We start from the raw sequence: 14,645 nt of genomic DNA, 5'->3' as shown, positions 1-14,645 counted from the left end.
TAATTTATCGGCAAATGACTTAATTTAAGCAGAGCATATAAAATAAACAAAACAACTAAAAACATATTCAATGCATTCACATTTTGTTTGTATATTTTTTGATTAATTTTTTCTTCATTTGTTTTATATCATTTGAATTTTTTTTATATAATAAGTATTGTTCATTTAGTTTTTAATGTTAACCTTTTCTTTTTTTATATATATACACTTGCCTTGTAAATTCGTATACCATTTACTATTATTCTAATATAATAGCATAAATGTCAATTAATTATGGTTTATATGTATTGAAGTGGGAAATAAAATGCTTTTTTTATAAGAGGTGCTAGTTTTGTAATAATCAAACAATTATTTCTCTTCACAATATAATTTTTGAAAAACTTTCTCTGTTTTCATTTGATAATAACTCTGCTATCCTACAAACTTTTGCGCTAATACCGTTGGTTTCCTTTCTGATTAGTCGTTATTTCCAAATTGCCGTTGTGAAAATAGTGTCCTTCATCTTGAATGCTAGAAGTAATATTAAATTTTTCAAAATCACTCGCAACATTATAAAAATATATATGTTTTGAATTATATACCTGTTTTCGTGTTTGCCCGTAGCTAGTTCTAAGCGACCGGATGAGCTATTGCACCTGTAATTTCGCAAAATGTTGTAAATTTTAACGGAATGTGTGTACATAAGTGATATTCTCACCATTCAAATGGTATCTTACAGTCTGCACAGTGCTTGACCCATCTCTGCATTTTGCGTACAAATCACTTTTCCAGAATAAACTATGACGAATAAAGGTATCTAGAGAGCAATGCGATAAACGCTGCTTTATCTTTTTTGCTTATCTGAATGATTGGAACGTTTGCAATATTTTGCAATTCGAATATTTCAGATAACATTCTTTGTCTCGGGTGATCAAATTTCATATTTTAGATGTTATCAATTTTAATAAAATTAGTATATTTATTATAAAAATCCTATATGTACATACAATTTATATGGCCACAGTATCATATTGGGGTACCTGTGAAGACACTGTGGTATATGTTTATTAATTGAAATAAATAAAAAAAATAAAAGATTTAATTATACATCTTTAATATCAATTTTAATTATATATGTACATACATACATATATGAGAATGTGTTTCAGAACGATCGTACAAAATAATTCATTTAGACATAATAATTCATTTAGTATTATAATTGCATTTAGACATAATTATATTTATAAATACTTGCGTCAACACTGCAATAAATAAAAGGAGCCGAGGCCGAGGAACGGCGTTCCGGCACCTTTTTCTTCAGCATTTTGTACGTTTCAAACGAATATTCTATATAATATAATTTGAATATATTCTTTTCTAATAAAAAAACTTGACAAGAAGTTAGTTCCGGCACCTTTTTTTTTCAAAAAATAGCCCTGGTTTTATACACGATTAGGGTTGCCAACTGGTCTCTTTAAGGGAACATGTTCTCTATCTTTTTTATATTCTACCCATAATGTCCTCTTTTTCAATTTTGACCATATAGTGGAATGGAGAGGCTTTGCAATACCTGCCTAAAATGCCAATGTAGAAAGAATATTTTCCATGATCAGCGGACAGTAGACTAAAGAAAGAAATACGTAAGTTGAAAATTTCCACTGTCCGGGGTATTTTAAGCGTAGTATATAATTACAAAAATATATCACGTTCAGAATTTTATAAAGAAATAAAAGAAAATAAGAAAATTTTAAAATAAAAAAGGATGATTAATTTATAAAATAAAAAAGGATGATTAATTTATAAAATAAAAAAGGATGATGAGAAATATATTTTCACTGACGTTTCAGTGAACTCATACTCAGTTACATTTTCAGGGTCGGTTTTATTCATTTAAGATTATTGGGTTGGGATTAAGGTTGGTATTATTTAAGGGTTAGTATAGGTTAGGTCAAGTAAGGGTTGGCCCTATTCATTTAAGATTGGGTTGTTAGGGTTAAATTTATAGAGTTAAACGTTGTAAATTCATTGTTTGATACATTTTCACTGCTTGAATTAGTGAAAATATATTTTCACTGTAACATATTCATTATGATCTTTCCTGTACTGGTGGAATTTTACGATTACCTTGTAAAATAATAGTATTTTGGTACCTTAAATGACTTATTTCACTTTAATAATAACCCGCACAATCATAAAGAAAATTGTAAACAGTAAGAAGAGGTTAATAAAAATGACAAAGTTTGAAAACGATCGGACAAGAACCCAAATTTCTTCTGACTAGAGATCGTAAGTGAAAGTAAGAAGAGGTTAGTAAAAAATGAACATTTTTTTGTTGAATGTTCTCTTTTTTTGTCCATGACACTTGGCAACCCTACACATGATGGAGAGAGTGAAGAGATTAAAATATTTGTGACTGGAAATGAGTCATATGTATGTATATGTATATATTTTAGAATATTCTAACTTAGGCATTACATGTGTTAGCTTAGAACAAACATTTTGACATAAACAAAAATTTTCCGATTAGTTGGTATCGTACTAAAATACAAAACAAATAAAAAAAAACCATTGATATGATGGAATGTTAATGTTGGCGACGTAATATGATCTGTGCGATACGATATGAAGTACGTGGGAAAGATTTTTATCTGATCGAATTTCATCAAGTTTTCTGTACAATGGTCGTTCCTCGGAAATAAATCAGATAGTTGGGATAGAATTCGTCGCTCCTGTACTTGATGCAGAGACGCTTCGGACGCTGCTTCTTGACACGGTCCAGCTTCAGCTCGTGAGAGCAGAACAAAGTACAAGAATTGGTATCTTCGGCGCTGATCTTGCACTTGAGGATAGTGGCCAAGACGATCACTTTGTGGTCTTGTTGATCGCAATTTCTGTTGGCCTGATTGGAGACAGGCGTGAAAGATAAACCTTTAGAGAAGTTCTTCTCTACATAGTTGAAGTTATTCTCCCAGTGGAAGTTATGCTTACAGATGCGCTCGATCTCGTCAGCTCGCACTCCACGAAACAACATCTCCTCTTCGACATTGTCCTTACCGTGCATAATCATACATTCTTTCTTTCTCAACAGGTAATTGGCTCTTGTATGGTGATTTACTATCTTTTTCACCACTAGCACTTCAAAGTGTTTTTGCGTCGTCATCATGAATCTATTCCTGACGGTCGCGAACTCCTTTGATAATTTGTCGCATATCAGTAGATGCAATTCCGGCACCTTTCCTTTACAATCCACGTCCTCTTTCACGAGATTCTGCACGAGGCTCCTTGGTTTCTGCCCCTGCAGTATTTTTTGCTCTGGGGAAATTTTATTGAAATTACTGGCCGTAGCCGCACTCTTAGATGGCAATCGATTCATTTCAAATTTTCGCTTCTCCAGATAGAATTCCGCCAGTGCTATTTGCTGGTTCAGGTTTTTCATCGTCTCTTCGGCCTGTTTTCGATTGTTTTCATTTGTCAATTGTATTAAACGCCATTCTTCGAATCTTTTTTGGGCTTGGGTTTCTTCCGCGTAGAAAATTGCCTTAAGGCTTTGATGCGCTTTGTTCAGTTCTTCTCTATCTTTGAGCTTCATAGCTATTTCGGAAGAGAGCGTCGCGTTCTGTCGTTCGAAATCCGCGTAAGCTGTTTTTATCTTATTCTGTATTTGCGCCAATTCCTTACTGCGCTCTTTTTTGGTATTTTCAAAATCAATTTTTAGTCTTTTTTCGTGAGACACCTCGTCTGATATGCCGTTTTGAAGGTCAATAATGCGCAACTTCAAACGATAGTATTCAATTCGGACTTCTTCTAATTTTTCCGATGGTTCCGTAGGGCTTGTAGTTGGAGGCTCATTTGTTTGTTTCTGTTCAGCCTTTGGTCTATCTTCTCCTTTGCTAAAATATATAATAAACACTATTAGTTTGAAAACTAAAACAACAATGTGAAAATATATTATACTTGATATACATATGTATGTATGCATAGCACATATGTACATATGTATGGATCCAGTTACTATAAATTTAGTATTGATATTATTAAATTTTCCTCAAACTCGGCTAAAATAATTTACCTACTTATACAAATACACAGTTTCCAATCTAGATTGCATTACTATTTTCTCTGCTGACATACGTATGTACATACATACATATGCAGACGGATTTTGAAAGGCTTTTTTCAACTTTCATCCGCCTGAATTCGTACAAACATACATACATATTGCGGTGCGGTGATTACATCCCATTTCCTGTTCCACGAAAATTTGTGAAAAGAAAACTGCCTAAATATTGCTCAAAACTGCATCTGGACAGTTTTCTGTACGGCGATTTTCATGTGCGACGAATTTTCGTGCGACAGGACACCGCGCGAGCGATTTTCGTAGCGGCGGCTATCCTGGAAGCGATTCACATTTGGTATGTAACCCATTTACCACATATTGCATGATATACATACATATGTATGTACAGTGGCGGATCAAATAAAAGGGGGGCCCCAGGCGCATTTGAAATTCGAAGCCCCCACTTTAGTAAAAAAAAAAATGCTTTCATCGTTTTTTACCATGCATTTTTAGTATATGGTTTCTCATTAAGATTTTACAAAACCATATTTTTTTTATATTTATTTACTATATGAACTTGAAAAACTAATAGTTTTTGGAATAAAATACGTATTATTTTTAAATAATATGTAATATAGGCGTTAATTTAATTTATCCTTGGACAAATTAAAGGACAAAGATAATAAATTGTAAGTTGTAAATTTTGGTAGCAAAGGCCCATTTTGGGGACCCCAAGATTTTCGCCCGCTTATTTTCAATGTATGTATGATAAATCGCCGCTGTACACATACATACATATAGTATATGTCATAAATAACAATAGAAACATTGCAATTGACATAATCAACAGTATGTCTGATATGTGCAGATATGCCTGATTACTCATATGTATGTATGTATGTAGTTATAACATGTAGTTTTGTTGATAGCGAATATTTATTTGAATTGAAAATAATGAATAATAAAATAAAAATCAGTCTCAACACGTTCAAATATTCAGTAGCTTAGAGTTGAAGACCGTGGGTTAGAGTTGATAAGACATACATAAATATATACATAAGTACGTAATCATTATTTCTGAAACTCCAGTTCAGTTCATCTCGAAACTGTATAATTAGCAAGAGTTTTAAAATTACATTAAAGAATTTTAATTTTATTGCTTAGATGAGCTAAAAATGAGTGTAGAACGAATGAAAGAAATGTTATTTGATAATTTTACCTCTCTGAAGAGCCCATGTTGACGAGACACACAAACCCGACGACTGACACTTCGATAATGATAAATTTGTTTGCAAAAATATGCTTGTGTACAATACATGAACATGTCGATCAATCTACATATATACTAAGCGTATTCATTGAATTGCTTTCAAATAATAAATTTACAATCGATGCATTTTCACCTTATAAATTGACAAGTGATTTTCACCTTATAAAATTTATATAGTGCCGTAGCAACGCATTGACAACGAGGCAGTTGCCAAGAGCGCCGGATACGAAGGGGCCTACCTATTTTTTTTACAAACCTCCTTTTAGCTTCACTTACGATTACAATTCTGAAAAAAATTTGCCTCTTATCCGATCGTTTTCATACTTTGCCATATTGCTCAGTTTGGTCGTCAATATAAGTAAATGGATCCTCCGCCATTACAATGGTGCAAAAATATCGCGTTAGACGCGTTTGAAACTTCTCCCACGAAATAGTGCCTGGCGTTAATCGCCCAAAATGTTCAGTGGCATTGTTCGCCTACTGCGCTCGCCTAGGCGTTTTCTTGGTGAATATCCGACTTCATATTTGCTTGAAACTTTCAAATTACAATAATTCTAATAGGATAAGGAAAATATTTTAGTTTTGTTTTTAAATCTTTCATGGAACTTCAGCATCAATTCGACGCTTTCGTTATACACTTATTATTTTATCTATGTACGTAGTAACAATAGAATAGAGATGAAGTTTTGTGATCATGGGAAAATTCGAACTCGAGATTTTGACTGATTCGAACTCAGAATCGATTACTGACGTGCATTTTGGTTATTTTTTGAAAAAAATTTGAACAAAATCCGACAACCGGAAGTAGAACTTTTGTCTTGTGCAAGTTTCCATACATTTGCGCTCAATTTGTATCGCTATCATATGTAGTTGTTAGTATTTTAAATCTGTCTGTAAGGTTCAATATCAAATTTTGTTTTGTAACCTTCTTATATTCCTCAAATACATAGATAAAGTCATGGGTTGGTTACACCCGATTTTTTTTTACATGTAATAGAAATTATAAATTCTATACCTTAATATGTTTTAAATATTTTTACCTCAACCGCAAGTAGTACTTTTACTCGAAAGAATCGAAAATTTTTATGTTTTTCTCAGAAACTTTTTGATTTATTGCACTGAAATTTTATATCTATAAGTTACGTTTAAAATTTGATGAGCACCCGTCAAGTGGAAGTTTACTCTTGTTCGATTTTTCTTACACTATTTTTTTCGACCCCTTAAACATGTGTCACGAGAAAATTAATCAATGTATCAATGTACTGAAAATAAAAAAAAAATCATTAAATTTAACGAACCTAAAGTGGGATTTTTTCCTCTTTGAAAAGTCAAAAATGTTGTGACCACACTATTTTTTCCACACCCCTGAACGTATGAAGCTGAAAATGTAAATTTGTATTCTTTATGTACTAAAAAAATTTTGAACAAAATCCGACAACCGGAATTCGAACTTTTTTGTAAGATTCCTTACATTTGCGCTCAATTTGTATGCTCTCATATCCTATATGTTGATTGTAAATAGGTTTTTGAGCTCTTTTTCCTATTATGCTTTAGATTAACATTAGAATAATATAATACTGTGATTTAATAACCAAATTAAATTAAATTGTAAAATAGAAAATGATCAGTAGATCAGTAGCTATTAAAATAGATATAAGATGTATTGTGAACATAATTTCGTAATAATAAAAAGCATTTAAAAATCACAAAATATCCTATATGCGTGAACTATCCTATATGTATCCTATATGTATGTTTCATTATCGAATTTTGGTTTTTTAAATTTTTTATATTTAAATTTTCTTATATTTCTCGAATAGATACATAGATAAAGTCATGGGTTGGTCTCATCCGAATTTTTATTATAAAATATATCGTACTGCCATTATTTGAAGTTGTTATTTATGTATGTACTCGTGTATTAACACTTCGCGGTGAAAAAGTAATTGAAGATGATCTCATATGTACGTGTAAAAAATATAAAACATGTGTATTTTACATCACTGATCGGCAGCCCACAGCAATATTTTCACAACAAATATTTTATTATTTGGAATATTATTACAAAAAATGTTTTATATTATGTGATTGTCCGTATGTATTTGTATGATTGTTTTCTACATCTCATAAAACTGCACAATTGTAGTTACATACCTATGTATGTTATACTGGTTATACTTCAGCTTATACTGGTAAAGATAAAAGCAGTGCCGGTTTTAGGGGGGGGGGGCTAGGTTGGGCGGCGCCCGAGGGCGCCAAATAAGTTAGGGCGCCGCTCGATGCGTCAATGGCGCTTTAAATTTTAAAATTAGAGCGCCAAAAGCCATACAAAATTTTAGATTAGAGCGCCAAAGGTGAAATTTTTTTCTAAGGGTGTTTAAAAAAAATTCCCCGAGGGCGCCATTGGGTGTAAGGCCGGTACTGGATAAAAGTAAAATAATTCTGTTATTAAAACTGACTATACAAATAATGGTATTAAATCTAAATTTATGTTTTTGAATTAAAATATTAAAAATTGTTTTAATAAAATAAAATAGTTATTGTGATTATTAATTAAAATATTATCTATATATATACGAGTATATAAAATTGAATGTCTGTCTGTGTGTCTCGTATAGGCTCCTAAACCAGTGAACCGATTACGACGGAACTTTCAGGATTTGCTTTATGCATGTCCGGGAAGATTACTGTGAAAAAAAATCGCCCAAAAACGGGAACGGAAACGGGAAAAACGGGAATGAATGTCATTGCAACGCAATAATTTCAAATGTTTTCATGTCGCGACCTGCGTTGTTAGGTAAGATAAACAAACAATTGAATTATTTTAAATGTGTTCGCTGCCTGCGTTTTTCCGACAAATGGGAACGAGAACGGGAACGGGAACGAGAACGGGAACGGGAACGGGAATTGCATGCGTTATTGTGGCATTGCAACGCATGCCGGATTCAGCTAGTTGTAGATAAAATTATACATAATTTTATCAATTTTCTAAAAAAAGTACAATAAGAGTATTATTATAAAAAAAGAGAGTTGCCAAATAAATACAGTCACTCAACAAAAATGTTGGTAGCCACCGTGTAATGTACACGAATCTAAAAATAAAACCAACGTATGTACGTACAATTTAATTTGTGTTTTACTTAAAATTGTAATCTCTTTAAAAATTGCGATCTGCTAAAAGTATGATCTCTTATCATTAAAAAATAAATTCTATACATATTTATGATAGTGCGCTGTAATAGACTGAAATTTGAACTACATCTTATCGCTTACACATTGTTAGTAATTATTGGGGGACTACCCTGATGAATTACTCAAACATAAAAAATGGAATGGGGAGGGGGGGGGGGGATCACAGCTAGACCCAACAATATTAAAAGTATTGGAGAAGTTTCTACGACGTTCAAGGGAATAATACTTGAGCATGCCCAAAAGGAAAGGAATAGGGTAGAGACATGATTAATACCCATACTCCTACATATGTATATAGAAAACGACCATATTTCCTATATAGAAAACGATGAAAAGCTTAAAATTAATATGTACCTACATTTACATACATACATACATATACATATGTACATATAATATTTACAAATTCGAAAATAAAAAGTTGGATATCAATAAAACATTTAAAATTAACTAAAAATATTACATTTTTTATTTAACACTTTTTAAATACAAGTGCATTAACATGTATGTACATATACATATGTATATGTACATATGCATACACACATACATATACGCAGATTTAATTTAGTGCAATACTTGCGCTTGTTGTGAAGTACTAATTTTTTATTATCTGGTTTGAATTTCCGATATGAAAAAAAATTGTAGATGCTTAGATTAGTTAAGCGTGATCGATGTATCATCTTCTAGTCTTCTAGTCTTCTAGTCTCATCTATAATTTGGAAAGAGACTTTGTATGTATATAAATATCCTTGGTCGTCGTCGTCTTCGTCGTCCGTAGATCGGTGACGTCATCGAACACGTGATTCGATTTTTTTTTTTCGATCCATGGGCGCCGATTTGTTTTTTTCGTTTCAATGGATTCACCCCCGCGGGGGCGCAAAGCGAGTAGCCACAAGGGGCGCAGCCCCGTGGGGCTCAAAAGGGGGCGCCACAAGGGGCGCAGCCCAGTGGGGCCCCGAAGGGGGCCCGGGGGGCCCAGCCTCATGGGGCGCAGCCCCATGGGGCTCAAAAGGGGGCGCCACAAGGGGCGCAGCCCCGTGGGGCCCCGAAGGGGGCCCGGGGGGCCCAGCCTCATGGGGGGCGCCACAAGGGGCGCAGCCCCGTGGGGCCCAGCCTCATGGGGCGCAGCCCCATGAGGCTCAAAAGGGGGCGCCACAAGGGGCGCAGCCCCGTGGGGCCCCGAAGGGGGCCCGGGGGGCCCAGCCTCATGGGGCGCAGCCCCATGGGGCTCAAAAGGGGGCGCCACAAGGGGCGCAGCCCCGTGGGGCCCCGAAGGGGGCCCGGGGGGCCCAGCCTCATGGGGGGCGCCACAAGGGGCGCAGCCCCGTGGGGCCCCGAAGGGGGCCCGGGGGGCCCAGCCTCATGGGGCGCAGCCCCATGAGGCTCAAAAGGGGGCGCCACAAGGGGCGCAGCCCCGTGGGGCCCCGAAGGGGGCCCGGGGGGCCCAGCCTCATGGGGCGCAGCCCCATGGGGCTCAAAAGGGGGCGCCACAAGGGGCGCAGCCCCGTGGGGCCCCGAAGGGGGCCCGGGGGGCCCAGCCTCATGGGGCGCAGCCCCATGGGGCTCAAAAGGGGGCGCCACAAGGGGCGCAGCCCCGTGGGGGCCCGGGGGGCCCAGCCTCATGGGGCGCAGCCCCATGGGGCTCAAAAGGGGGTGCCACAAGGGGCGCAGCCCCGTGAAGCCCCGAAGGGGGCGCGGGGGGCCCAGCCTCATGGGGCGCAGCCCCATGGGGCTCAAAAGGGGGCGCCACAAGGGGCGCAGCCCCGTGGGGCCCCGAAGGGGGCCCGGGGGGCCCAGCCTCATGGGGCGCAAGCCCTAATAGGCATTAACTAAGGGGGGCGAAGCCCTAGACGGCAATTAATCATGGGGGCGCGGAGGGGCGAAGCCCTAAAAGGCAACTGATCATGGGGGCGAAGCCTTAGACGGCATTTAATCATGGGGGCGCGGAGGGGCGAAGCCCTAAAAGGCATTAACTAAGGGGGGCGAAGCCCTAAACGGCAATTAATCTTGGGGGCGCGGGGGGCGAAGCCCTAAAAGGCAACTGATCATGGGGGCGAAGCCTTAGACGGCATTTAATCATGGGGGCGCGGAGGGGCGAAGCCCTAAAAGGCATTAACTAAGGGGGGCGAAGCCCTAGACGGCAATTAATCATGGGGGCGCGGGGGGCGAAGCCCTAAAAGGCAACTGATCATGGGGGCGAAGCCTTAGACGGCATTTAATCATGGGGGCGCGGAGGGGCGAAGCCCTAAAAGGCATTAACTAAGGGGGGCGAAGCCCTAAACGGCAATTAATCTTGGGGGCGTGGGGGGCGAAGCCCTAAAAGGCAACTGATCATGGGGGCGAAGCCTTAGACGGCATTTAATCATGGGGGCGCGGAGGGGCGAAGCCCTAAAAGGCATTAACTAAGGGGGGCGAAGCCCTAAACGGCAATTAATCTTGGGGGCGCGGGGGGCGAAGCCCTAAAAGGCATTAACTAAGGGGGGCGAAGCCCTAGACGGCATTTAATCATGGGGGTGCGGAGGGGCGAAGCCCTAAAAGGCATTAACTAAGGGGGGCGAAGCCCTAAACGGCAATTGCTCATGGGGCGTGGAGGGGCGAAGCCCTAGAAGGCAAAGGCTCAGGGGGGTGCCGAGGGCGAAGCCCTAGAAGGCAAAAAAAATTTTGATTTTTTTTTTTTTTGATTTTTTTAAATTTATTTTTTGATTTTTTTTTTATTTTTTTTTTTTATTTTTTTTTAATTTTTTTTTGATTTTTTTTTTATTTTTTTTTTATTTTTTTTTTTAATTTTTTAATTTTTTTTTAATTTTTTTTTTTTTTTAATTAAATTAGCTTAGTCATGTTTAGTCATGTTTTAGTCAGGTGCGGAGGGGCGAAGCCCTAAAAGGCATTAACTAAGGGGGGCGAAGCCCTAAACGGCAATTAATCTTGGGGGCGCGGGGGGCGAAGCCCTAAAAGGAACTGATCATGGGGGCGAAGCCCTAAACGGCAATTGCTCATGGGGCGTGGAGGGGTGAAGCCCTAGAAGGCAAAGGCTCAGGGGGGTGCCGAGGGCGAAGCCCTAGAAATTAATTTTTTTTTAAATTTTTTTTTTTAAATTTTAAATTTTTTTTTTTTTTTTAATTAAATTAGCTTAGTTATGTTTAAGCGGTTTATATTATAAACACTGAGCGAAGCCGGGTAATACAGCTAGTCTAATCTATAATTTGGAAAGAGACTTTGTATGTATCCTTGGTCGTCGTCGTCTTCTTCGTCTTCTTCGTCGTCCGTAGATCGGTGACGTCATCGAACACGTGATTCGATTTTTTTTTTTTCGATCCATGGGCGCCGATTTGTTTTTTTCGTTTCAATGGATTCACCCCCGCGGGGGCGCAAGGCGAGTAGCTTCATGGGGCCCCGCCAGGGGCGCCACAAGGGGAGCAGCCCCGTGGGGCCCCAGCCTCATGGGGCGCAGCCCCATGGGGCTCAAAAGGGGGCGCCACAAGGGGCGCAGCCCCGTAGGCCCAGCCTCATGGGGCGCAGCCCCATGGGGCTCAAAAGGGGGCGCCACGAGGGGCGCAGCCCCGTGGGGCCCCGGGGGGGCCCAGCCTCATGGGGCTCAGCCCCATGGGGCTCAAAAGGGGGCGCCACGAGGGGCGCAGCCCCGTGGGGCCCCGGGGGGCCCAGCCTCATGGGGCGCAGCCCCATGGGGCTCAAAAGGGGGCGCCACAAGGGGCGCAGCCCCGTGGGGCCCCGAAGGGGGCCCGGGGGGCCCAGCCTCATGGGGCGCAAGCCCTAATAGGCATTAACTAAGGGGGGCGAAGCCCTAGACGGCAATTAATCATGGGGGCGCGGAGGGGCGAAGCCCTAAAAGGCAACTGATCATGGGGGCGAAGCCTTAGACGGCATTTAATCGTGGGGGCGCGGAGGGGCGAAGCCCTAAAAGGCATTAACTAAGGGGGGCGAAGCCCTAAACGGCAATTAATCTTGGGGGCGCGGGGGGCGAAGCCCTAAAAGGCATTAACTAGGGGGGGCGAAGCCCTAGACGGCATTTAATCATGGGGGTGCGGAGGGGCGAAGCCCTAAAAGGCATTAACTAAGGGGGGCGAAGCCCGAAACGGCAATTAATCTTGGGGGCGCGGGGGGCGAAGCCCTAAAAGGCATTAACTAAGGGGGGCGAAGCCCTAGACGGCTTTGAATCATGGGGGCGCGGAGGGGCGAAGCCCTAAAAGGCAACTGATCATGGGGGCGAAGCCCTAAACGGCAATTGCTCATGGGGCGTGGAGGGGCGAAGCCCTAGAAGGCAAAGGCTCAGGGGGGTGCCGAGGGCGAAGCCCTAGAAGGCAAAAAAAAAATTTTGATTTTTTTTTTGATTTCTTAAAAAAAAAAATTTGTTTTTTTTTTTTGATTTTTTTTTTTTATTTTTTTTTATTTTTTTTTTATTTTTTTTTTAAATTTATTTTTTTAAATTTTAAAATATTTTTTTTTTTTTTTAATTAAATTAGCTTAGTCATGTTTAAGCGGTTTATATTATAAACACTGAGCGAAGCCGGGTAATACAGCTAGTTTTAAATAAATTTAATCTTGGAAAACTTCCCTTGGCATATGTACATATGTACATACATATATGCTACCAATAATTAATTTAATTTTTCTAGCAAATGCTTTTATTTATGGATGATCTGACTTCTCCGATATAGCACAAAATTTAATAAAAGTTTCATTATTAAATAATGATTTCAAACCGTTATTCCCTTGAATATCGATCACTTCCAATTGAAAATATATGTACTTCAATATATGTATGTATGTAGTTGATATCAATATCAACTATGCCGTTTTTCGAAAAAGGTGATTATTTTTGCTAAATTAAATAAATCCCAAACGTCGTAGACTGGTCCAAAAAAGAAAATATGTGGAATCAATACATAGAACGAAACATAAAGATTAATTTTCATCAAATATGAAATATTTATTTTATAATATATAAATCTAATATATAATTTCGAAAGAGAAAGAGAGAAATATGTTTGTATGTTTGTTTGTTTGTATTGTAAAATCCGTGACGTTCAATTTAATAAAAAAACAAATGAATATTCAAAAATAAATTTAAATAAAATAAAATTGTTTAAATAAATTTAATAAAATGTTTACTATTGGATGTTTAAACGGTTTATAATACAAACACCGAGCGAAGCCGGGAAAAAACACTATTACGTAATAATATGGTGTCCACAATTTAAAAAATGATATAAATAACACGTAATAAATAATTTAAAATATATTTTATTTGAATATTTGTTTATTTATTTTATTTATACCAAGACGGCCTAACAGGTAACCCCAAAGCGCCTCCCTGGCCACAAACAATATACATTTGATACATACATATGTAGATAATATTATACAATGTAAATTCATAAATAAGCCAGCAGCATAGCTCGGTCGTTAAGCTTCTGCTTAACACCGTGAGGCGCAGGGTTCGATCCCATGAGCTGGCCTCGATTGAAAATAAATTTTCTGAGTATATGTATAATGCTGCTGGTCAGACCTAGATATTTGTGACTCATGGTCGATCGTTTCCTATCAGAGTTTGCCAATTTATCTGATTTCATTGTTGAAACGGTTCCCGGTAAAATTGGCTAAATATCCTTCCTACCTACATACTATGTCACCACTATTTCAGATTGATTAATGTACAATAAAATGTATGTACAATTCATAGATGTCTCGTTAATTTGCGAGTTTAAGTCAGTGTCTCGTAATTCAGCGACTTGTATAATAAAATAAAAATGCTGTATTGTTTGTAATTGGCCAGGAAGGCGCATTGTGGTTTACCTGTAAGGCCTTCCTGGTATAAAATGTAAAATATATATATATATATATATATATATATATATATATATATATATATATATATATATATATATATATATATATATATATATATATATATATATATATATATATATATATATATATATATATATATATATATATATATATATATTATGTACATATACATATGTACATACATACATGTTAATGCACTTGTATTTAAAAAGTGTTAAATAAAAAATGTAATATTTTTAGTTAATTTTAAATGTTTTATTGATATCCAACTTTTTATTTTCGAATTTGTAAATATTATATGTACATATGTAT

At 38.0% G+C, this 14,645-nt stretch overlaps 1 protein-coding gene across 1 annotated transcript; it reads right to left on the bottom strand.

Annotated features, from left to right (window-relative positions):
• Positions 1-1,080: 1,080 nt before the first annotated feature.
• On the bottom strand, positions 1,081-5,386 carry LOC143920692 (uncharacterized). The gene is made up of 2 exons (XM_077443631.1): positions 5,259-5,386; positions 1,081-3,872 (listed from the first exon to the last, which is right to left on the bottom strand). Exons 1-2 carry the CDS (start codon positions 5,273-5,275, stop codon positions 2,645-2,647), a joined length of 1,245 nt encoding a protein of 414 aa, XP_077299757.1. The 5' UTR covers positions 5,276-5,386; the 3' UTR covers positions 1,081-2,644.
• Positions 5,387-14,645: the final 9,259 nt, after the last annotated feature.

The sequence above is a fragment of the Arctopsyche grandis genome, chromosome 13 (genome assembly GCF_051622035.1).
Source record: "Arctopsyche grandis isolate Sample6627 chromosome 13, ASM5162203v2, whole genome shotgun sequence".
Classification (NCBI taxonomy): Eukaryota; Metazoa; Arthropoda; class Insecta; order Trichoptera; family Hydropsychidae; genus Arctopsyche; species Arctopsyche grandis.
The sequence above is the reverse complement of the archived record's forward strand: the minus strand, read 5'-3'. Positions and strand labels throughout refer to the sequence as shown.